Here is a 21,708-nt window from a genome sequence, read left to right as displayed (position 1 = left end):
CGTTTTAGCTTGCTTGTACTCATCAACATCTTTTTTCAGGATCCTCCTACATTTAACCAACTCCAATTATCTTAGTTCCCACTTCTGGGAAGCATTTGGAAACCCAGGCTGATGGGGATTTCCCTCTATCTCATTCCATACATGACATCACAGTTTGACCTTACTGTAAGATATTTTTGGGCTCAAGTTTCAAATAATACTGGGATACAGAGAGTATTGAAAGCAAATGGTGTACAGCTATTATTTAACTGCATACGATCAAAAGATACAAACTTTGACATGCATTCATAACAGCACTGCAGGAAACCATGAAATGTTGCAATACTACACTATGTTTACACAATTCAGCCACTATGATTTCAAAATTACCCTGACTGGAGAGGAAACAGTGTACTGTCTTGAACTAGCTCATACTTAAGGTTAAAAACATATAAAGGTGTCATTGTCATCATGCCATCTCATCTTAGAAGTCATACCTTTATATGTTTTTAAAGAAAATCACAGTGATGATGACTGGCAGAGTTGGTAGTGGGGATGAATGAGAGTTGAATGATGAATCAACAAATATGATGAGAGAACATACAAAAAGTAGTGTTCCTCTGCTGGATGGTGCACAGCATTGATGGTGCAGACTTGAAAATGGAATCACACTGATCATTTCTTTCAAATAAGCTGTATAAAAATGTATGCACCTACACTTCACAGTTGAAGGACCTTGAAGAATAACTTACGAATAAAGCATAAATAGACTTCTTCAGAAAATCTTCAAAGCACGATGTGAGGAAATTGTTAAAGAGACTAATAATGTCCCTGATAGATCTCCTGTTCAAGTCCAGCAAATATTTACAATATCTTATTAGTCCTGTCTAATAGCACAAAGATGAAAAAAGTAGAAATTAACACCATAACAATTCATAGAAAGGATGAAGTGTGACAATAAGGGTTGTAACCCTCTCCTCAGTTAATGCCAGCAACCACAGCAGTTAGCAGTTCCCTTCCTAAGAACCAAGTGGTCCTTTTATCAGCATTAAGCAGAGCTTCCGCCAGTCAACATCCTCCTTTCCCTGCCTTCCCTCTACGTGTCTGTATTAACCAGTCATGGCATGGGTCTGCAGTCACTGAATGTATACAATTACCTACGCATATAAACACACATGCACACAAACACTTACACGGCACCCTAAACAAACAAACAAATATATAAATACATAAAAATAATTTTGTAATTCCCTTTTCCAACGCCAATTATATAATATGTTAATCTATAGTAAAAGTTATAATAAAGCTTTCAGAAAATAATAACGAAAGTCAGTACTACTGTTGCATAACATTATCTTTATCTAAACATCTTGAGATAAGTGCAGGCCTTATTGAGACATTCAGAAGAATGATGCTGCATGTTCAGGTTCCTCATTTGTTCTTTTTCAGGTAGTGATAATCTGTGACCATCATGACAGACATTTTAAGGAACAACCATGGAGAGGTTATCTTTGAATCAAATGTCTATCTACTTAACGTTGCTCTCAGGTCTGACCTCTGTACAACAGAGACAATTTCACCTCCACCTCATTTTGGAAAAATAATGTACAAATTCCTTAATATTGTCACCACAGGGTTAAGGCAAATATGTGAAATTGGATATCTACCAGACAGTGTACTTGCAAACGGTTGTTCAAATTCACAAACTCATTTCGTTTGAGTACCAGTATATTAACATTTTTATGTTTCCTTTATTTGGAATGTTTTTAATAAATGTCAAATGTTTACAATGGAAAAATAAGTAAAATGTCCTTATTTTTCAAAACATAATTTTAATAATTAATATGAAAATTTAAAAAAATGATACTCCATCTGCACTCTCTATTTTTTTTCCTTTCCCAGAAACTCACTCCAAAAATATTTCCTTTTTGATACCACAACCCAAAGCACACACTCATTTTGTTTAGTAGTGAGGTGGTTTTTCCACTCAAGTCTGATACAGCCTTCTGGATGTTGAGATAAAACCAAAGATGCCACATTCCTCCATCTTTAATGAACAAATTAAATGTAATGGAAATACCAGGATACAGAGAGGAGCTGGGGAACAAAAACCATTAACCATTAATTTCAGATTAGATTCAACACACTCTAGTGTAAAATTCAATGGTCATTAAGAGACTTTTAGCATGAGTGAGTCAACTGTGGGCAGTTCCCACCCAGTACGTTGGGTCTATTTTTGAAGTCCAGTTGTTCGTGGCACTGAGGTGCACAATAAATAAAGGCTGACAGCCCAGAGAGGTTCAGGCAAGCTGGAAAGCAGAGATGTCAAAGTCTAATTGAAGCAAACAAACACAAACAGGGAACGTGGGCGTTGACCTGGGAACTGTGTCCAGATTCAAAACCACTGTGGTCACAGTAATAACAGGGTGCTCTTTGGCATACTGTGGCGGTGGTTGAGTCAGGGGCTGGGTGCTAGGAACTTGGGTTGGGAAGTCCCTTCTTTGATTCCTGGTAGACATTCACCTTTCTTGACTCTGTCAGCCACCTACTTTTTCCATCTTAGAACAATGACGGAGAACATTGTGATTTATGTCTCAGTGGGATGTGATATTGGATTGAGCCAGACAAAACCTTCCATGTTCTCATGGCTTTTGAATAAGCTATACACTGCCTTACTGAAAGGCTCAACGCCATTTTTGTTTGGCCCCACAATTCATGTTTATTTCACAGTAAAGAGTCAGGTCAGCATTTAGAGCAAATACCCCAAACTTATTTATCCTCACACTCCTTGTTCTTGGAGAGCAAAAAAAAAAGTCCCAAATCTTATTTGAATTACTGTAAGTGTCAAAATTAGCTTTATCTTTTGAGCAGTAAGTGTAATGCTGTTGTGAATCACATAGATATGTGTTTATATGCACCCCAAATAAAAATATTATTTATTACGCTCATTACATTTGTTTCTATGTATTTTTCTTTAATAAATTTCAATTTCAGTTGCTGTTACAAGAACCAAAATGAGCTGAACAAATAAACATGATACATTTAACTTGTGTTAAGAGTGTGTACATACATTTTTTGTATATTTGTACTAAATTCAGAACATTTGTGGCAGTTTGAGTACAGGCTACTTGTGCACCATTTACTGCAGATTTATTTCAACTTTCAAATTTATTTTGTTTCTGTGTGACCGTATTAAAAGTTAATTCACTCACTATAATTCACGGGAAGTGATTGTGACATCTGTTTTTATCTTTGCATAGTTCCATGCTTATATGAATACGCTGCATGCAGTTGTTGCACCCTGCAGCTTTTCTATGTGCAAACGACATGCAGATTTTTTACTTTTCAGAAAATGGACCATGGTTTTCTTATATAGAGGCAACTTTACATGAGTTTGCATCTTCTTATTTTACAAAGACTTTGCGGGGATTATTTAAAATATACACAAGGCCGCAACATATGTTAAAGGTGAAACAGAAGGTGAATTAAGAGACAAATATAAATCTACCCACTCTGCTGTGCACATATACAGAGTAAGGGGTCTTTTCCAGAGCATGAAAGGTCACTGTGAGACAGATTGCCACTGTCATTTCTCACAGTGAATAGAAAAAACATGCATTGCTGTACAAAACAATAAATATATCTCCACTATCAGTAACTGTGTGAAAAGCTGTTGCACAATAAGGCAGTTCTACCTAACACATAGCCTTTGTGAGCTCACCGTTCACAGTGTTTCAGATCAGGGCAATGAGGGGATTTTTTGTGAAGGATTTTAATGGTCACTTGCTATGTAAGACACGCTCCCCTCCATTCTCCCCCTGCTCCTCTCGCTCCCTTGGTGGTTGCTCTGCCAGATAGGGGAACAATGTAGTCTTTCTTACCTGGCGAAGGGTGTACATTCCATCTCTACTAAACTAAGTCTCAATCCAGCCTCCAACCCACCCCTGCTTGAACAGGGCCCTCACCGCAGTGCCGGCTCTGACTCCAGGTGCTCCACATCACACTCCTCATACCTTTCGTTTGGGAGGATTTGAAAGGACACAGTTCGTGTACGGTTTGGCCAGGACAGAAACAACCAATCCGGCTAATTTTCAATCGATTTTAAGTCTTTATCCTGATCGTTTTATGTGTATTGTCATTTCATAATTAGAATCAAAGTTGCTTACAGTCTTTTTTTCTGGATTTGTAAACATCTACCTACTTCAGTATAGACTGACAGAATGATTGCCATGGTGAATGCCAAACTGTTGGTTTGTGGTTTGTCATGTGGGCAAAAGGGAAATTTGGAGGTTGGGGTGCAAGTGTGCTATTAAGGATACATGAGTGCAAAAAATTGTGGTGTGGGTGCTTTACAGGAAGGTTGCGTTTGTCTGCACAGGGCCATCCCATTTATGCCGGTGGCTGTATGTGTAGCTGAACAGAGAGAGACAGACAGTTGAATGAGATATAGAGCAAGAGGACTCCTGCGTTTTACTTGTTGTGAACTGTTAAAAGCAAGCAACAGCTCAACATATGTTCAAAAGAAGAATAGAATTTCCTTTTACTCTTACCACCAGGATTTTTTTTTTTTTTTTTTAACTCATCACCTGTTGAAGACGGAGAGAATGTTGCTCAGGTATGTTTACTCACACCTTACTTCCACTCATTTGTTAGATCTTTTCACTTTGACTACTGAATGCCGAGAGGTTACAACTTTCCCATGTTTGTTCCATTACATTTATGTTGATGTAACTTCTCAGATAGTGTGACATTACACATCAGCATTGAACAAGGTGAGACTATTGAACAATTTAATTATGTTGTTGCGGAAACTTTCTCTAAGTTGCAAATTATAGACTTTCAGTATTAACACAGATTTCCTTTGTATTCAAACAATAAGGTTTCCACTAATTAAATGTTATCTATGTGAAATATAATCTTAATTTGACTCTTTGTTTTCTTTATTTCACTAAATGAACTGGTGAATAGAACTTTACGTGTTGACAGTGAATTATGATTCCTTACAGTAAAGGAAACAGCCGCAAAGAAAAGGAAAAAAGAAAACTCACCACCAACATGACCCCGGTTATAACAGGATATAGTAGTTATAACCACATGTTTCAGAACCTTTAAACATAACAAAATAATTCACATGTAGCAGGTGATAGCAAATAGCCTCCCACTGAAGTTATCATCAGTATTACAGATGTGATGCCCACAACTGGTTTTGCAGTCCAGTAAGTGGAAATTTGATGTGTATTTAAATTTTTAAAAGGTCATGGAAATATTATCTGGTAATGGATGACATTCGAAAATTATACTGGAATTTACCAAATTTTGCAAGTATGTTTTTTTTCCCTCAAATCTGAGACCGTTTATTTGATGGAGACCATTAAAGTCTCTTCAGAGGTGACACCCATAGAGCTAAACCGTAATCTGTGACACCTCTGCCTGACTGTGATAACTTTTTTTGTCAACTTTTTAATTTGAAATAATCTTGTTATTGTCAGTGGAGTAGCCTGAGGCTCCCGCTTGCTGACAACACTTTATGCATTTATTAATGGGAAGAGTCTTGCTTATTCAACAAATATTTATTGAATCAACACAGTATTAGGAATAACACAGACAAGTTATTAAAGTGACCTGTCCACTGTAATGGATGAGAATAAAATTGTTATAACACAAGAGATGAATTTAAAAAAAAAAAAAAACCCACAGCAAAGTGTAAGGACTTTTACCATTTATTTATTAGTTAGTTTATTTAACACAGAAAAACATTGTTACATAAGGGGAAGCTAATTTGTCACCGCATCCCTGGGTAGGCTTTTAAATTCAGGTTAAAACAACTAAACAGGGTGATACAACAACAGGTTAAACAAATTAGAAAAGATATCCAGCTATATAGCTACATGATATAGATATAGCATGCATGTACAGTATGTACTCGTATGTGTTTGTGTCAGAACTCATTCAGTGTTCACACCTCTGTAGTTGTTTAAGTCACCGTTTCATCTGTGTACTGAAAACTTTGAATTCTGACTGTTATTTTTGATTCAGGCAGTAAGATGTTCCATAATTGCAGGTCTTTAAAAACTGAGAAATTCAGAAATACAAGTTGGAAATGCTAAAACTAGAATACTGCCTAGGTTAGCTAAAAGAGCCTAATGCTTACTAATGAAATACACCAAGTTTTCCAAAGCAGTCATCAGGCCCCAGTCTGTCTTGCTGTTTTCCCGCAGATTGTCTTATCAGGCGTTGGCATAGCTGCACCCCGGGACAGCTGATGGGAGGAGTCAACTCAACTGAACTTAATCCTTCGTGTGCTCCAAAAAAACTTAAACAACACCCAAACAGTCATTTATTTAGCACCAGCAGCAGATATATCATGTACTGTATGTATGTGTTTGAAGGCGTGCTGTGACCCAACAGTTCACAGATACTTAGCTTGCTTGAATGTTTTTATTTATTTATACTTATTCTTTATTGTATGTCAAAGTGCAGAGGCTGCGTGGGTGATAATATCTCGCTATTTTGTGTCTTTACCAGGTTGACTTTTAGCAGCAAGAGCCTGTCCTGAATGTGTTCAACAGCCAACTATGTTCTCCCACTGAGGAGAACCTGTGAGGTAAGTCAGATTATCAAATGGGGAAACCACAACACACAATCAAGCCTAGAATAGACGTATGAATGAGGTTTTTTAACAGAAGTCATTTTCCTTTCTATTACAAGGTATTAGCTACTCCAGGCAGGCTGTGTGGAGGAGTGTCCATGCCAACTAATTTCCCTGGAGCCCGGTCTCATGGAGCTCCTCCGGACACAGAGATAGATGTGGCTTGGCAGGAGCTGATGGCCATCTCAGAGCTGCAGGTAACTCTTAAACACCGACACACTAAGGGCACTGTAAGAGTCAACTTTATTGCAAAATGTTACTATATGTAGCGAGTCTTATGCCAGATATGCCATTTACTGTAGGTTTTCACAACACACCATGCTTCACAATCATGGAGGTGCAGGTTATATCATATTTAATAAATGCATGTGACAACGATGTATGAAATGCACATTTCTGTGCTTCTGTGGGGGCCTGAACTCACTGAGGTATATTGCAACGTAAGCAGATTTGAATATATTTTATTAGTTAATGAGTGAATGGAGTGTTTCAGTGTCATATTGAACATAAAGTATGAAACACCAGCTACAATGTGGTTCATAAATAAAAACTAAACTGAATATGATTGGTTCATTCCAGTGGAATAGATACATATTAATCAATTTTCATGTGATGCCTACTTCTGAAAAACTAATACATACTCAGGTGATATGGGCAACAATGGCCTGTTTGAGTGATGGTAGTATGAAGAGATTGTGAGAGGGGGCAAGTGCTGTATGTTGCTAGCGGCCCCCCTGCACTGCACAATGGACACCTGTTTCCAGGTGAAACCTGATCACATCTATGAGGCTCGGGGTGGCATGCTGAAGTGGGGGCAAACTGTGTCTATGGCAAATGAGATGTATTTTGGAAAAAACGCACTAATTACCTCAGAGGTCTTGTGAATTTAAATCAATCATTTTGTTCTTGTTGAAGTCACACATATGCACATGCCTGTCAATCATAACCAGGTGAGCCCCTTTTGTTTCCGTTACAGGAGTTTGAAGTCCCCGGTGAAGGCTCCTATGAGACAATGCAGTACCAAACCATGGAGCCCATGGTCCCTGTGGGAGGGTACGGGATGGCTCAGTCTCATTCTGAGCATCTCCTGCTGCCTGTGAGCTCAGCACTACCGACACTTACAATGGTTGTTACTCTGAAGAGGTGCCTGTCTGTCATCGTCCAGGAAGCAATGCAGAGGCAATGTACGGACACTCTGAATCTCTGCTCAACCAAAGAATGCTCCCCATCTCTTCTCAAACACAGCCCTCGCTCATGGCTCTTAGGGAACAGATGATCATGTCAGGTACCAGTCAAGGGCACAGGAGAGTCAACGCTTGTTCTTCTCAGGGTCTAAATCGGCACATGCTATGGACTACACATGGACAAATTTCACATGTTCGCTCAGTTGATGATCTGGAGTCAGACTCTGGTCTGTCTCTGGGTTCTAGTCCACCTTTGGCTTCTCCAGATAACCCTGCTGGTGGTGCACCAGGTTACCAAAGTGTAGACATGGGCATAACATACAGTGATGGTGAACCAGACAGCATGACTGAGCAAGCCAGAAGAGCACACATCCATTACACAATGGATTACGAGAATCAGTCTCAATCATATTTACACTCAGGTGCACATTCATCTTATTTCTCACCCCAACCCACTTTATCTCATGCACAACCTAATGCTCCGACTCCACGGTCAGTGAAACAGCAGGGCCAGGCTGCTCTTATGAATGACCTGTACAGTGACTGTGGAGTGGCCAGCAGAGGGAGCTCTCAGCATAATATGTACATGAAACCACAAGGAAGCACCTCCACTCCCAGTCCTCTGAGCAGGGATGAGCGGCGGGCAGTGGCTTTGAAGATTCCTTTCCCCATGGAAAAGATTATCAATTTACCTGTAGACGACTTCAATGAGCTTCTGACACAGTACACTCTGACAGATACTCAACTAGCACTGGTCAGGGATATTAGGAGGAGAGGGAAAAACAAGGTGGCAGCTCAGAACTGCAGGAAGAGGAAGCTCGAGAGCATAATACACCTTGAACGAGAACTGAACCAGCTGCAGACCCAAAGAGAGCACCTCGCACAGGAAAGGCTCGAGTTCCAACGCAGCTTGGCATTCATTAAATGTCGCCTTACAGACCTCTATACAGAAGTATTTTCTCACTTAAGGGATCAAGATGGACAACCATACTCCATAGATGAATACTCCCTGCAACAGACACCTGATGGTAAAATTTATTTGGTACCTCACACAGCTATGCAAAAGAGAGAACAATGCTGAAGAACTGGGATAGTCTCCATACTTCTTTATGCTCATGCCAACTGAAGTTACAAATTTAGTTCATGTGGTTCTGAACTAACCTTCATATGTATAACACCATGCCTGCACCAATGGGCATTTGTCAAGTTCTTAAAAATTGACTGAAACCACACAAGTACTTTGTATAAAAATATTTTATTTAAAAAAGTAAAAAACAAGTTAAAAAAAGATAAGTCTTCTGCACCTGCATCATTGTTCAAGTAAACCTGAGGAGGAAAAACAAAAAACAGAATCCAGTTAAAATAATTTTAACTGAAAAATGTGATGTGCAACATTTTAATAACTTGTACCTGATTGAGCCATTGTCACTGAAATGAGATCAGGTTTTGGAGTCCATGTGTAGAGTTACCTAGAAAGCAGAAATACCAAATAAGTAACAGGCAATCTTTCAAAAGAACTGTTCTATTAAACAGCATGCAATTTGTTGTAGGACCTCTATGCACAATTAAGAGGCCAATTTTACCAGTCAATGGTGTAATGTCATAATAAAAACTTGTTTGCACAAAAAAAAGAAAAAAAAAATGTTACGTCATTATTGGGCTACACAACTTTCTACCAGCTACATGACAAAAATCAAGATATACTATCAGTAGTTGAGAAGTCTGGTCTTACCTACAGACAGCATTTAAGCCTTTTGGTAGCTGCTGCCTGCTAGCCTCAGGCTTCTGTTCTCACTCTCCCCTGCTTCAATGATCCTGGCGATGGTTTTGCTACTTCTCTCCCTCAGCTGGCTTCCATGGCTAGCCTCAAAGACTTTGCATGTAAGCTAGCATCCTCCAGAAGATCTTTGCAGAACTCAGTGTAGAGTCTTTACCAAGTGATGGGCTCTTTATGATGACTGCATTTGCACTTGTCATTCCTCACCCCCTATTGTATTGGTATTTTAAATGCATTGACTTATGAGAACGTGATGCCTAGTGTGGGGCTTCTTGCACATCAAGGAAATGAGCTTTTCCAGACACCTCATGACATGTAAAATATGACCCTCTCCCCCACTTTGTGCAGTGTCTAATAGTGAACCCTCCCTTTCCCAAATCACTGAAGAGGCTAACAAGACTTTTTAAAAAAAACTGAAAGATGGTTTATTTCAGCTTGATTTGATGCAGTTACAAATAAAAACCAGACCTTAAAGAAAAAAATCTACATAAAACCTCATTGGAATGCTTGCTTTCCAGAAACACATTTTGATGAAAAAAAACAAAACAAAGAAAAATAAAACGTTTAAATGAAGACCCTCCATGATTTATCTACTGTACATCTCTTCTTGCAGCAGCTGTAACCTGCCACAACTGTTTGGCTGAGCAGATTTAGGAGGTAAACCTGCAGCTGCCCTGTCACTTCGCTTGCTCTCCTCTCCTTGCTCTCCTCTCCTAAGTACTCAGTCCTGTTGAACAATACGGAACAACATTGTTAACTGTGCACTGACTTTGTATGACCTGAGATCCAGAGTGAATTTTTAAATGTTAACTGCACTTAACGATTCCCTGCAACCACAAACTCTGGTTTTATGATACAAAAATTAACAGTGCAAGCATGCCTTCAAGTTCTTACCGCTTCACATTTCAAAATCGTCCAGGACGGCCATATCCGTTGTTTGAGCCACCTCCATAGCCACCTGGAAGCAAAAACAATTAACAGTCAGTTTACATGCACTAGGCAGAGTGACAGCACATTAGTACACCTGCTGTCCATCTATTGACTCTTACCACCAAAGTTCCTGCCGCCACCACCGCCTCCCCCACCAAAGTTGTTCTTCATGGGGCCAAAGTTAGAGGCCTGAGGATCGTAGTGGCCCATGTTATTGTAGTTGCTGCCGCCGCCTCCGCCGCCACCACCACAGTTGCCTACAAATAGATAATTTACAAATCCATTAACCACAGCTAGAACACAAAACAACAGTTATGTTAAGATGAGCCAAAATACTTACCATAACCGTTGCTGTCATAACCATTTCCTCCATAGCCTCCGCCTCCTCCTCCACCCTGGTTGTAACCTTGGTTATAACCACGGTTGCCACCGTTATTATATCCCCCAGGACCACTAGGACCACCTCCATAGCCTACAACATAAATGACCTTTGAGTACATTGCCGAGCTTCAATGATGAAAATACTGTCATCTGACAAAAACTGCCTACTCACCACCATCACCTCCATTGCAATTGTAAGGACCATCTCCGTATCTACCCCTGCCACCTAAAAACAAGCCAACATGCAAAGTTAGGTTTCAGACATTACACTAGTACAATTAAAAACAAATAAACCTCCATCAGAGAATTCTTACCCTGATTGAAGCCTCTGTCGTAGTCATAGGGCCTTCCACCACTGCTACGACCTGAAAACAAAACAACTCATTGGCTCTGGAACACTGCCAACGTGAACTGTGTTTGTTGCATATCAATATAAATTTTTGTTGCATATCAATATAAATTTATGGCTTAAAAGGGAGCCTACCCCTCATACCCATTCCTGCACTCTGCATCTCCTGCCTTGTCAGGGCCTTCCTCACTTCACAGTTGTGGGAGTTGATTGTGTGGTATTTCTGGACTGTGGGATAGACAATGTATCCAGTAAGTAACCAGTCAAGACAATGATGTAGTTAAATTTGATCAAATCTGCAACTGAAGGTTATTACTTACTGACAATCCTGTCAACTGAATCATGGTCATCAAAAGTGACAAAGGCAAAGCCCCTCTTCTTTCCGGTATTACGGTCAGTCATGATATCAATGACTTCAATTTTGCCAAACTGCTGGAAGTAATCTCGCAGGTGTGACTCCTCTGTATCTTCCTTGATGCCTCCAACAAAGATCTTTTTAACCGTTACATGGGCACCCGGCCGGTTTGAGTCCTGTGATCAAAGACATTTGTTGCTGTAAACAAGTGTTCCCTTCCTTTACATGCAAGTCATGTTAGTGTAAATTATTGAATTGTGTACCATATTAAGCTTTACATACCTCCCTAGAAACAGCTCGCTTAGGCTCTACCACCCTACCGTCGACCTTATGGGGGCGAGCAGACATGGCAGCATCAACTTCATTTACTGATGAGTATGTAACAAAGCCGAATCCCCTGGATCTCTTGCTGTTTGGGTCCCTCATGACCTGAAGGAAGAATCTTCAATTACTCCCAGTCTTACCCATAAACCTTACTTACAAATCACTTGATACTACCATTCAAACCAGTTCAACAGCATCACAAATTACATCTCCAAATTGATAATATAATTGAAACAGCATCTCTCTAAAAACAATTTAGAAAACATTTTAAGCCTCAGGAGGGGAGCACTGACTGCAGGACTGTTGTATTGTACACAGTGTGCAAACAGTAAGCAAGTTATTTTGTTTATTTGGAATGTGAGTGAAAACATCCATTTGAACTTCCCACAGCCCAAAGGGACATGTTGCCAATTTTGTGAAGCTTAAAAAACAGCAAATGCTTAATGTTTTTGCATGAAAGGGTGGCCAATATGAAAACTGCTCATCAAAACAGTTGCTTTAGACTAATCGTCGCAGTGCTTCATAAACTCCCACTTACCACACAATCTGTAAGGCTCCCCCATTGTTCAAAATGAGCCCGCAGACTCTCATCTGTGGTCTCGAAGCTCAAACCTCCGATGAACAGCTTGCGGAGCTGCTCCGGCTCACGTGGGACCTGGACAATGGACAAAGACACAAACATCAGGATACAATAACAAATATTTGTAAGAGGCACCGGAATGCCATTTCTGCAATAATGGTGGTCACATCAAATTGTATCAGCATTATCATCGTACTATTCTTCCATTAATCCAGCCCTGCGTCACATATCAAAAATCAGGCCATGGTGGAGGAGGGAGACGTCGCCGCCATTAACGTTAGCAGACCGGTCAGATTATGTTGAATACTTTTCGCTACAATTACATGCAAACGTCAAATGAATGTTACAATGTGCTGCTCTTTGTCGTTTGTATGTAATTAAAGACTATGAGCGTTTGGTGAAAGGCTTATATCTGTACACAGCTAACTGCATGAACAATAGGCCACGAGGCCCAGCTGCTATAAAATGGCGGCTTTACAAGGCTTGATAGCTGCGGCAGGACGGATGAAAACGCAGTCTGCATTAAGCATCGAGTGTCCATGATGGCTTTTAATAACATGTGTGTTACGACACCAAATTTGCAGGAAAGGACACATGCAATGTTCTCAGATTGTATTACTCACGTCTTTCGCCATATTAAGACTAAACCCTTGAAGACTCCTTGTGAACTGCCCGGACAGAGGTGATCTGCGTCAGACGAGCACAGCCTGCTTCTCAACAGTACAATAAATAGTAACGTATACACCTCTTTCACACTGTGATTGGTCTGTAGTTCCCGCTGCAGTCTGTCGTCAGCAGTGATTAAATCCTGATTGGATCGAATTCAATCAATCACTACCAGCATCCAATAACCTGGTTGTAGGCGGGCATTTCACGACGATGAAAAATGAGCAAAGAATATTGTGTAAAATGGTATTTCTAAGAAGGTGTAAGGTAAGTAAACACACAATGCACGCAGCAGTGTTGCTACAATGGATGTAAAGAGGGAGGGCATGGAAAAATAGCGAATTCAACGACAGATCACCAATCCTAAATGACTCTGACTCATGACTTGTGGGTGGAGTAGTGTAGCAACATCTATAGTAGTTTTAATGGTCGATAATATTATATACACACGCTCATGTGCACGTTCTGTTGAGACGCACTATGCAAACATGTTGCATTAACTCCGTCCCTAAGTCTTGCAGACTGGAGTTGTGATCGTGGTAGGACAACATTCACGGTGTGTGTATGTAGGTCATCAGCTGACCGAGGGGCGGGTACGTTCATTGTGCGCCTTTAACCCGCGCTTTTTACGCACAGACGAGCGCACAGCACCTTTTTGTGAACCAAGGAAGACGCTAAAGTAGCCTCAGCGCTGGCCTTACATGTCCACAAAAGACAAGCGTCGTCCTTGCAGTTAAGTGGTGCAAACCGGCGGTCTACACTTCCAAAGGGTAAGAAATTGTTTACACGTCAAAGCAGCATAGTGTTGCTGCAATAATCGTTGTGCGTGTGCGATTTGGTATCAGTTAGCTAGCGTTAGCTCGTTGAAGCGTTAGCTTGCAGGCTACCTGCTTTGGCATGTTTGCTTTTCATGCCCAGTGGTTAGCTAGTCGCTTAGCAGACACAACATCATATCTACATTGCTTTGTGCACTTATAATTAAGTTTATCGGTAAGGCTATTTAATTTGTAAGTGTTTAAGCGATTGGACCGTTATCGACGGGTGTTCGATCAGCTAATCAGAGAAGATTTTTTTCATTTGGCTGTGCATGTTGCAGCTTGGTTAACGACAATGAAACGATCCCGTTGGTTGATATGTGGTAGCAGGTAGCTTAGCAGACCAGCGCCGACTATAAGTTTCTCCTTCGTGCTTAACGCTATCTTGTTACTTTGCGTCGAATATATCGATTAGGGATTAATTCATATGCTCAAAAACATTAGCCTCTCCATCGTTTCTTCTCGTACAGGGAAGTACCTTTGGCCTGCAACAGCGTGGTGTTCAACAACAAACTTTGCTATGGGCAAAAAGTCTCGCGACGAGGAGTCCTCATCCTCTGATGAGGAAGAATATGTTGTGGAGAAGGTGCTGGACAGGAGGGTGGTGAAAGGCAGGGTCGAGTTCTTTCTCAAGTGGAAAGGATACTCAGAGTAAGTTGTACCAGTGTGCTAACTAGTGCCTGCACAAACTCCACTGCAGTATTAAGCAACACTATGCTGGGCTATAGATAAGCTTAAATATCACAAAAATATTATGATATATGTGTATTGCTCGATGTTTCCACGCAGAAACAAAATGGGACAACAGCCATTAATATATAGTAATAATCTGAATGTGTCTTGGGTTTTGGAAACTTTGGTGGAATAAAACAAGCCATATGAATATCACCTTGGTCTGTGAGGAACTGTAATAAGCATTTTACTACTTCCTGTCAATTGTGACTAAACGAGGAAAGAACGAAGCTATGTTATGTTGTAAACAATCACTAGTTGAACCCCTGATATATTTTGCCAGGTATGCAGGGGCATTCATTGCCTTTGTGAGATGGGTTCACATAAATCAAAATAATCTACTGTAATGCCTTTTTAAAGATCCTGGAAAAGAACAGTATATCCAATGATATAGTGATGTTCATAAAATTGTAATTCAAGTTTGATATCATAATATTGATTTCAATAGATCATCCATCTCTTATCGGTACTGTTGATCAAGAGTTATGGCTGTACTAGCACTGACTTCCTGCATTGTGATCTTTCTCAGTAAGCACAACACCTGGGAGCCAGAAAAGAATCTGGATTGCCCTGAGCTTATATCTGAGTTCATGAAGACCTACAAGAAAAGCAGTGGTGGAAGCTCCACACCTAGCAGCGGGGGCAGCAAATCAAGCGCAGGCCCCTTGGGACGCTCCAAAGACTCGAGTAGCTCAAAGAAGAGAAGCTCGGATGATGATGAGGAGGGTGGAAGTAAACCCAAAAAGAAAAAAGAGGTACATAATATGTTGGTGTGTTTCAAATTTCAAAATCTATTTCAACCAAAATTAAAAAAACAAAACATAGAAGTCTGCAATTATTGCGATTATTTGCATGTGTGAGATTAACACCTTGTTTCAAGCTTTGTGTGCTGCACAGTGGGAACTCCAGAAGTTTTCCACTCTTGGGAGAAACAATTGCTACGCCCTTGATTAAAAAGTCATTGTGTATATGGTAATTAACAGGTGATGGGTCTCTCACCTTAGAGTTGTGCGCTATGCAGATTTGTTCAGCCCATCCCCTATTTCTCATGACAATGGACCCATCGGACTGGCTAAAAACAACAATGCACACATGTTTATTAGCATATAAGTGGTCACTCAAACACGTGGAGATGCAATTTAATGCTAGGTGTGAGCTGATGTACTCAGACCCATGTTAATGCCATGTCTGAACAGGGCCAGAGGTGGTCTGCACCACATGTGGCCACATTCTATCTGCAGCATGTACACAAATGTGTCCTGGGCCACATTGAAGGACCGCCTACTCAACTGATGTCCTGTGCCACAGTCTAATAATTAGTCCTACCCCGGTTTCATAATGAACCAAAGATATTTTACTAATTAATTTGGCTAAAACCTTATTTCACTTTCTTGTCTTTCAGGATGACATTCTAGTTGCTCGGGGCTTTGAGAGAGGACTTGAGCCAGAGAAGATCATTGGAGCAACTGATTCATGTGGAGACCTAATGTTTCTTATGAAGTGGTGGGTTTTGTTGATACAGTCATCTCAAAATTTGCATGTGGAGCTTTCGTTTTGTGTCAGCATTATGGGAAGTTTAATCACTATTTAAATGTTCAAATACAAAGAAATATTTCAGATACCACAAGTGATTAAAAAAAACATGAGCTTAGGTATTAACATTTTCTATTTATTTATTTATTAAACATCAAAGATCATCTGAAAAATGTAGTATGCCAAAGTCAGGATGGAGATACTATAAGCTACAATTGTACATTTTTTTTCATGGCCAATGAATGCATTGGTCATTCTCCTTAATCAGATACTAAGTATTCACAGTAATGAATAAAAAACTAGTTTTGGCGTTCTTGTGGTTTCTGGGTGTCAACCTCTGCTAGGTGTTTCCTGCAGTGGCTGCCATCTGTAGTACTTCTGCATGCAACTTGTAATGATTCTATGAAACGGCAGCTTTCAATGTGCCAGATTGCTACTGGCAAATTACCCATTAGCAGCACTAATAGTCTAGCTGTCCGTTCATATACAAACAGTAGGCCACATCATAAAATTTGATGTTATTACACATCAACTAGATCTATATATGTTGTACCTCATCGCTTGTGGTGGGTCAAAGCCCATTTCAGGGTGTTTGCTGGCTCAAAATGAGGTAACAGTTGTACCATGGTGCTGTTTTGTAAAAAAAAAAAAAAAAAAAAAAAAAAAAAAAAAAAAAAAAAAAGCTCTACAGCAATATTTAGAGGAAAAATAAATGTAAACATATTCAGATCACAAGCTCCATCTGTCTACTGCCTATAAGAAGCATTGGCTATGATTTATAATCCAACTGTATAATTTAAAAGAAAGTGCCGGTGATTTGGTCTTAAAATATTATCCGACTTTAATAATAAAAAGGTGTTCAAATAATAAATGGCACAGAAAAATGTTCAAATCACCTTTCTGTTACAGAAATTCCACTGAAAGCAGATCTTTATTTTTATACTATTACATACTTTTCCTATCGCTTTGCCTTTTGCAGCTATGACAAATGCACAATCCTGAACTAATTTTAAAGGCGTTTTGGTTTACGTCTTGCAGGAAAGACTCTGATGAGGCTGATCTCGTGCTTGCCAAGGAGGCCAATCATAAGTGCCCACAGATTGTCATAGCCTTCTATGAGGAACGTCTCACCTGGCATGAAGACACTGACAAGAAGGAGAAGGATGCTGTAAGCGCGTGAGTGCATCACCTCAGGAGGAAACGGGACCTCCTCCACTGCAGGGACAAGTTTGATTCAGACATTTTTCACACCAAACCTCCCATTTTTCCTCTTTACCATGTCCAACAACAACAGAGACAGCGGACACAGTTGTGTTATCTCCATCCATGCCCCGTTGGAGCACAAGGGCCCAGACTGCTGAGAAGGATCCATCAGACAGGAGGAGAAGCTGTAGCGGACATGGGTGATATGCTACTGGGGAGGGTTTCTGCTGTTTTGTCTTTGTATTCTTTACTGTCTTTTTTTCTGAACACATCATGTTTTAGTGCTTACAGGATACAGTTATGTCATTAAGAAATTTTGCAGATGACCATCAGTGCATGTGCACTGATGGTCATCTGTTAAAACTCAGAATATAAAGCCAGAGTTTGTACAAGCTGCTAACCATGAGCTTGTCCCAAGTTGGGTGCACAACCCCCATCCTGATGTAAGCAGTGCCCCCCCCCTTTATTTTTTTTAATAACCCAATGATAAGAACGTAGTATTGATATTCAGGAAGCAACCACAACAGCACTTCCCTGGTTGCATGATCACTTCCTTTTTTTTAGAACTTTTTTATCTCTTGTAGATTTGTGTTTGTCCTGTCTATTGGGGTAAAACTACTCAATTTGCAAACTTGCAGAGGACACCGGCCAATTATGTCTTTATAATGTAGTGATTTTTTTTTTTTTTTTTTTAAACTGTAATTTTTTTATCTCTTATTTCCAGGTTTTTAACATGTAAATGTTGTGTGGTGTGTTTTTTTTTTTTTTTTTTTTTTTTAATTTCTTTATGCTATCACCATTTGAAGAAAAGGACAATAAAACAAATTTTACTGACTTCTGTACCCCCCCTTTTTTCTTTTTCTTTTTTTTTTTTTTTTTCCCCTTCCTTTTTAACAGTAGTGTTATCATTGGATCAGTCTCATTCTCACAGGTTAGACAATCTTCACTGTATCCAGATAAAATTAAACCAGCATCCACACCAGCCGTTGGGGTCTGCCACCTTGTGGCTAAAAGATGAAGATCGTTTGGACTGTGTGACCACTCTTTATGATCAGTTAGTGATACATTGATATAATTTTTTTTTTTTTCTTTTAATCCACTTATCAATTGGAGTATACTTGATGTTGTCATGATAATTTCAAACATTAAAAGCTGTTTCTGATCGGGTTATGTGTATCCCATGGTTTATTGTAATGGTTGTTCTTGACTGTAAGTATTACATTTTTTCTGGGACAATGTAACTACCAGGCAAGTGGTGGTCAGTTCTTATACACATGATGGATGCCAATTTTGTAGTTTGATCTGCTGTGCTCCAACATGGACTCTTAGGACCAAATGTTCAGTGTCAACAGACTGAGATCAGCTGTTTTTGTTTTGTCATAATTTTTTGCCTTTATTCAGCATCATGAATGAAGGCTCTGACCGTCTCCCCTTGACATGCAGTACATTACCCTTGATATCTATTAGGTCATGATTTCATTGTCATTTACTTTGATTAAAAGTATTTTGTCCTTTCGGATCCTTGAGTTTTGTCAGTTTTTGCTCGGGCAGAATTTTTAAAAAGTAGACTATTTCTTGTGTGAATTAAATATAACAAAAATGTGTACAGTAGCACTCTTTAATAAACAATTTCAATGTTAAAGTGGGTGTCAGTTGGCTGTTATTTCAGCATGTCACTGGAGGTAAACATGTTACTTGAATTTGAATTAACTCGCACTGCAGAATGAAATGAATTGTTTTGGATGAAACAACAGTTATAAACTGTCTGAGTTTTATGGGAATTAAAAAAATATATAAGTTACAATGAGACCAAAGCTGTTTAATTTGGTCTCTGTCAAACGGACCATTTTTCTTCATTGTTGAAGAAGAGCACCAGCTGCTCTAAACCAGCAGATGGAGCTGTTAAATAACACTGATGTAAAAGTCATAACTACTTTTTGTGCAAGTCATTCACAATCCAAAAACTTATAGTTGCTCACTACAGCAACTCATAAATTAGGCTTTTCTGATCAGCCTTTATGGATTATTATCCAATTTTTAGAGGGACATAGATTCATGTAATGTTCTCTGACTTTTACATCAACCTGTGGGTCTGCAAACTCATGTTATGCAGTGTTTAAACTCAGATTTATTTAAATAAGTTTCTAGAAGTGCCATATACAATATAGCTGGCTGAAATATGACTAAACCACTTACTGTGGTACCCCAGTTCAGTTTGATGTAATTTTGCCATCATAAAAGTGTCAGTGTAAGCATTACATAGCTTCAATGACAAACCATATATACAGAATATGTAATAGAAAAAAAAAAAGATTTTCTTCACACATTGCAGTGTGAGGAAAATCTTTTTTTTTTTTTTTCGCAATTTGAAACTTGCTGATGACAAGGATGGAGAAAGTTCACCAACTAATTTTTATTACAGCTAGAGATGTGAGGAGGAGCCCCCATTTTATCACAATCTGGCCACTGTGACAAAAAAATGGGATGTCAGTTATTTATGAAAATATTGTTTCTTGTTTACTATATTAAAGAAAAAAAAATGTAGATTAAGAATAGTGTCTCTGCTACAGCGAACAACTGCAATATCAGTAATAAACTATAGTGAAGGTTGAGTCTAATCCTTGTTCTTCTCTCACCACCACCTTTTTCTTCCTTGCTTGCCTTTTATAGTGACTCACACACACACACACACACACACACACACACACACACACACAAAGTGCTGCTCAGCTACGTCTAAAGTGATGGAATTTTCCAAGCAAAAAGGCTTTTACACTCCAAATGGAATGCAAAGGTCACTAGTAAATTTCTAGCCCCTGGGACCATTAAGCTGGGCAAAGGGAGCGAGCAGCAGGCTGTTTTATGGAGCCTGGAGCTGTCCGCTGACAAACCCAGGCCAGAGGGTTTGGTTGGGAAAGCCACAGTGGCACTCATGGGAGCTCTGCCTGTGATGTGTGTGGCATATACAGATGTAGAGGCAGTGCTGGGGTTTGGTCTACAGGCACACAGACTGAAGCTTCATTGACACTAAACATCTAAATGAGGAAAATCACACTCAAGCCTTTTGCTAGAAATCAGCGTGAACCAGCGTCTGGGAGGGGGAGTAGGGAGCTGTCTGTGCCTTGTTTAGCTGAGTGCTTTTCAGGGCACAGTTACAGATGTTTGACAATGCACTTGAACATGATTTGATATTTTTAATGACACATTTCAACTTATTTTCCTTTAACTCAAGAATGCTGCTTTTTTAGCCAAGTCTGACTTGCAAAGTGTCCTTTTTTTTTAATGGGGACCATGTGTTAAAATATAAGTACAATTTTGGTGTAAAAGTATTTATTTATATATTCATTTATTTATTCAAAGCAGCCTCCATGTACTTCAAACACACTCCCTCCTTTCCCAGTAACTTCTAGTGCAAATGAGTTCCAGTGGGTATTGCCCATGGCAGAGGTGGGTCGTCTTGCAACACATTACACAGAATGAGTGTCAGGGGAGCTACTGTGCAGCTGTGGTAAGGGAAGGCACTGCTGCAGTGGGCCTCATCAGTGCAGCTTGTTCAAGGGTACCACTAAAACAACAAACAAATAAATGTGCACTCATACAGATAACACTAACACACGGCCCATCGCACTCTATATGAAAAAGAAATGTCATAGTCTTTGGTTAGTGTCTCAGAGAAACTGTGAAAAATTTCCCAAAGTGTTGTAAGTCATGAGTATCACAGAGGCTGGTGTAATTCGATGTGGCCTTTCTCGTGCTGTGATCATATAGGCACAGCTGCCCAACAGCTGTGTCTCAGACTCCATTTCCTCACTGCAACCAGACGAAAAGGTCTGCAGTGATGACTGGCGCATCATCTCCCAGCACAGTGCACTGATCTGTGTGAAGGTGATTGCGATGTGATGCTCTAATTTGGGTGGCTATCACACTTAATGTGCAGTAAAGCACCATAGACAAAGCTTCTTCCCTCTAAACCCCCCCCCCCCCCACTGCGCCATGGCTCTCACCGCCAACCCTCTGCTGGCTGTGTTTCCCCTTCACCCCCCCCCCCCCCCCCCCACACACACACACACACACATACACACACACACACACACACACACTCCTCCCTTCATCTCCTCTCCCCACCAGGGGAAAGAGTTATAGCTGCCATAAAAGGCAGGTAATGCATTGTTAACTAATTCTGTCTGCTCAGAGCTGATATATCCTCTGCTCTAAATCTCTGTGCTTCCAATAAAATGCAAATGCTAATGC

The 21,708-nt window shown here is 39.9% G+C and overlaps 3 protein-coding genes across 6 annotated transcripts; 2 read left to right on the top strand and 1 right to left on the bottom strand.

The window, feature by feature from the left end:
* Nucleotides 1–5,755: 5,755 nt before the first annotated feature.
* On the top strand, nucleotides 5,756–10,162 carry nfe2 (nuclear factor, erythroid 2). Its single transcript, XM_056384512.1, is given in 4 exon segments — nucleotides 5,756–6,583; nucleotides 6,688–6,825; nucleotides 7,605–7,709; nucleotides 7,712–10,162. Coding segments are annotated over 4 exon segments (1,473 nt in total). The 5' UTR covers nucleotides 5,756–6,535; the 3' UTR covers nucleotides 8,894–10,162.
* On the bottom strand, nucleotides 9,051–13,247 carry hnrnpa1b (heterogeneous nuclear ribonucleoprotein A1b). 4 transcript variants are annotated; one of them, XR_008828603.1, is made up of 12 exons: nucleotides 13,132–13,247; nucleotides 12,467–12,583; nucleotides 11,887–12,033; nucleotides 11,570–11,780; nucleotides 11,385–11,477; nucleotides 11,215–11,265; nucleotides 11,073–11,126; nucleotides 10,860–10,991; nucleotides 10,639–10,776; nucleotides 10,484–10,547; nucleotides 9,223–10,316; nucleotides 9,051–9,138 (listed from the first exon to the last, which is right to left on the bottom strand). XR_008828603.1 is itself a non-coding variant. In XM_056384513.1 (11 exons), exons 1-10 carry the CDS (start codon nucleotides 13,141–13,143, stop codon nucleotides 10,495–10,497), a joined length of 1,008 nt encoding a protein of 335 aa, XP_056240488.1. In that variant the 5' UTR covers nucleotides 13,144–13,247; the 3' UTR covers nucleotides 9,051–9,281; nucleotides 10,484–10,494. The 4 variants fall into 4 exon arrangements, 1 of the variants encoding a protein (XP_056240488.1); XR_008828604.1 differs by having other exon boundaries at nucleotides 9,223–9,281; XR_008828605.1 differs by having other exon boundaries at nucleotides 11,394–11,477.
* A 141-nt stretch (nucleotides 13,248–13,388) lies between these two features.
* cbx5 (chromobox homolog 5 (HP1 alpha homolog, Drosophila)) lies at nucleotides 13,389–18,976 on the top strand. Its single transcript, XM_056384514.1, has 5 exons — nucleotides 13,389–13,944; nucleotides 14,460–14,640; nucleotides 15,251–15,476; nucleotides 16,124–16,224; nucleotides 17,293–18,976. The coding sequence occupies exons 2-5, from the start codon at nucleotides 14,510–14,512 to the stop codon at nucleotides 17,432–17,434; spliced, it is 600 nt and encodes a 199-aa protein (XP_056240489.1). The 5' UTR covers nucleotides 13,389–13,944; nucleotides 14,460–14,509; the 3' UTR covers nucleotides 17,435–18,976.
* Nucleotides 18,977–21,708: the final 2,732 nt, after the last annotated feature.

The sequence above is a fragment of the Seriola aureovittata genome, chromosome 9 (genome assembly GCF_021018895.1).
Source record: "Seriola aureovittata isolate HTS-2021-v1 ecotype China chromosome 9, ASM2101889v1, whole genome shotgun sequence".
In the NCBI taxonomy this organism is placed as follows: domain Eukaryota; kingdom Metazoa; phylum Chordata; class Actinopteri; order Carangiformes; family Carangidae; genus Seriola; species Seriola aureovittata.
The sequence above is the reverse complement of the archived record's forward strand: the minus strand, read 5'-3'. Positions and strand labels throughout refer to the sequence as shown.

Excerpts from the sequence above, each read along its gene's own strand:
- hnrnpa1b (XM_056384513.1), bottom strand. Across the intron at positions 10,992-11,072 it reads TTGCAATGGAGGTGATGGTG|GCTATGGAGGTGGTCCTAGT; the intron begins GTGAGTAGGCAG and ends TTTATGTTGTAG. Across the intron at positions 10,548-10,638 it reads TGGCGGCAGGAACTTTGGTG|GTGGCTATGGAGGTGGCTCA; the intron begins GTAAGAGTCAAT and ends TTTTGCTTCCAG.
- cbx5 (XM_056384514.1), top strand. The coding sequence starts at position 14,510 with ATGGGCAAAAAGTCTCGCGACGAGGAGTCCTCATCCTCTGATGAGGAA. Across the intron at positions 15,477-16,123 it reads AACCCAAAAAGAAAAAAGAG|GATGACATTCTAGTTGCTCG; the intron begins GTACATAATATG and ends CTTGTCTTTCAG. Across the intron at positions 16,225-17,292 it reads CTAATGTTTCTTATGAAGTG|GAAAGACTCTGATGAGGCTG; the intron begins GTGGGTTTTGTT and ends TACGTCTTGCAG.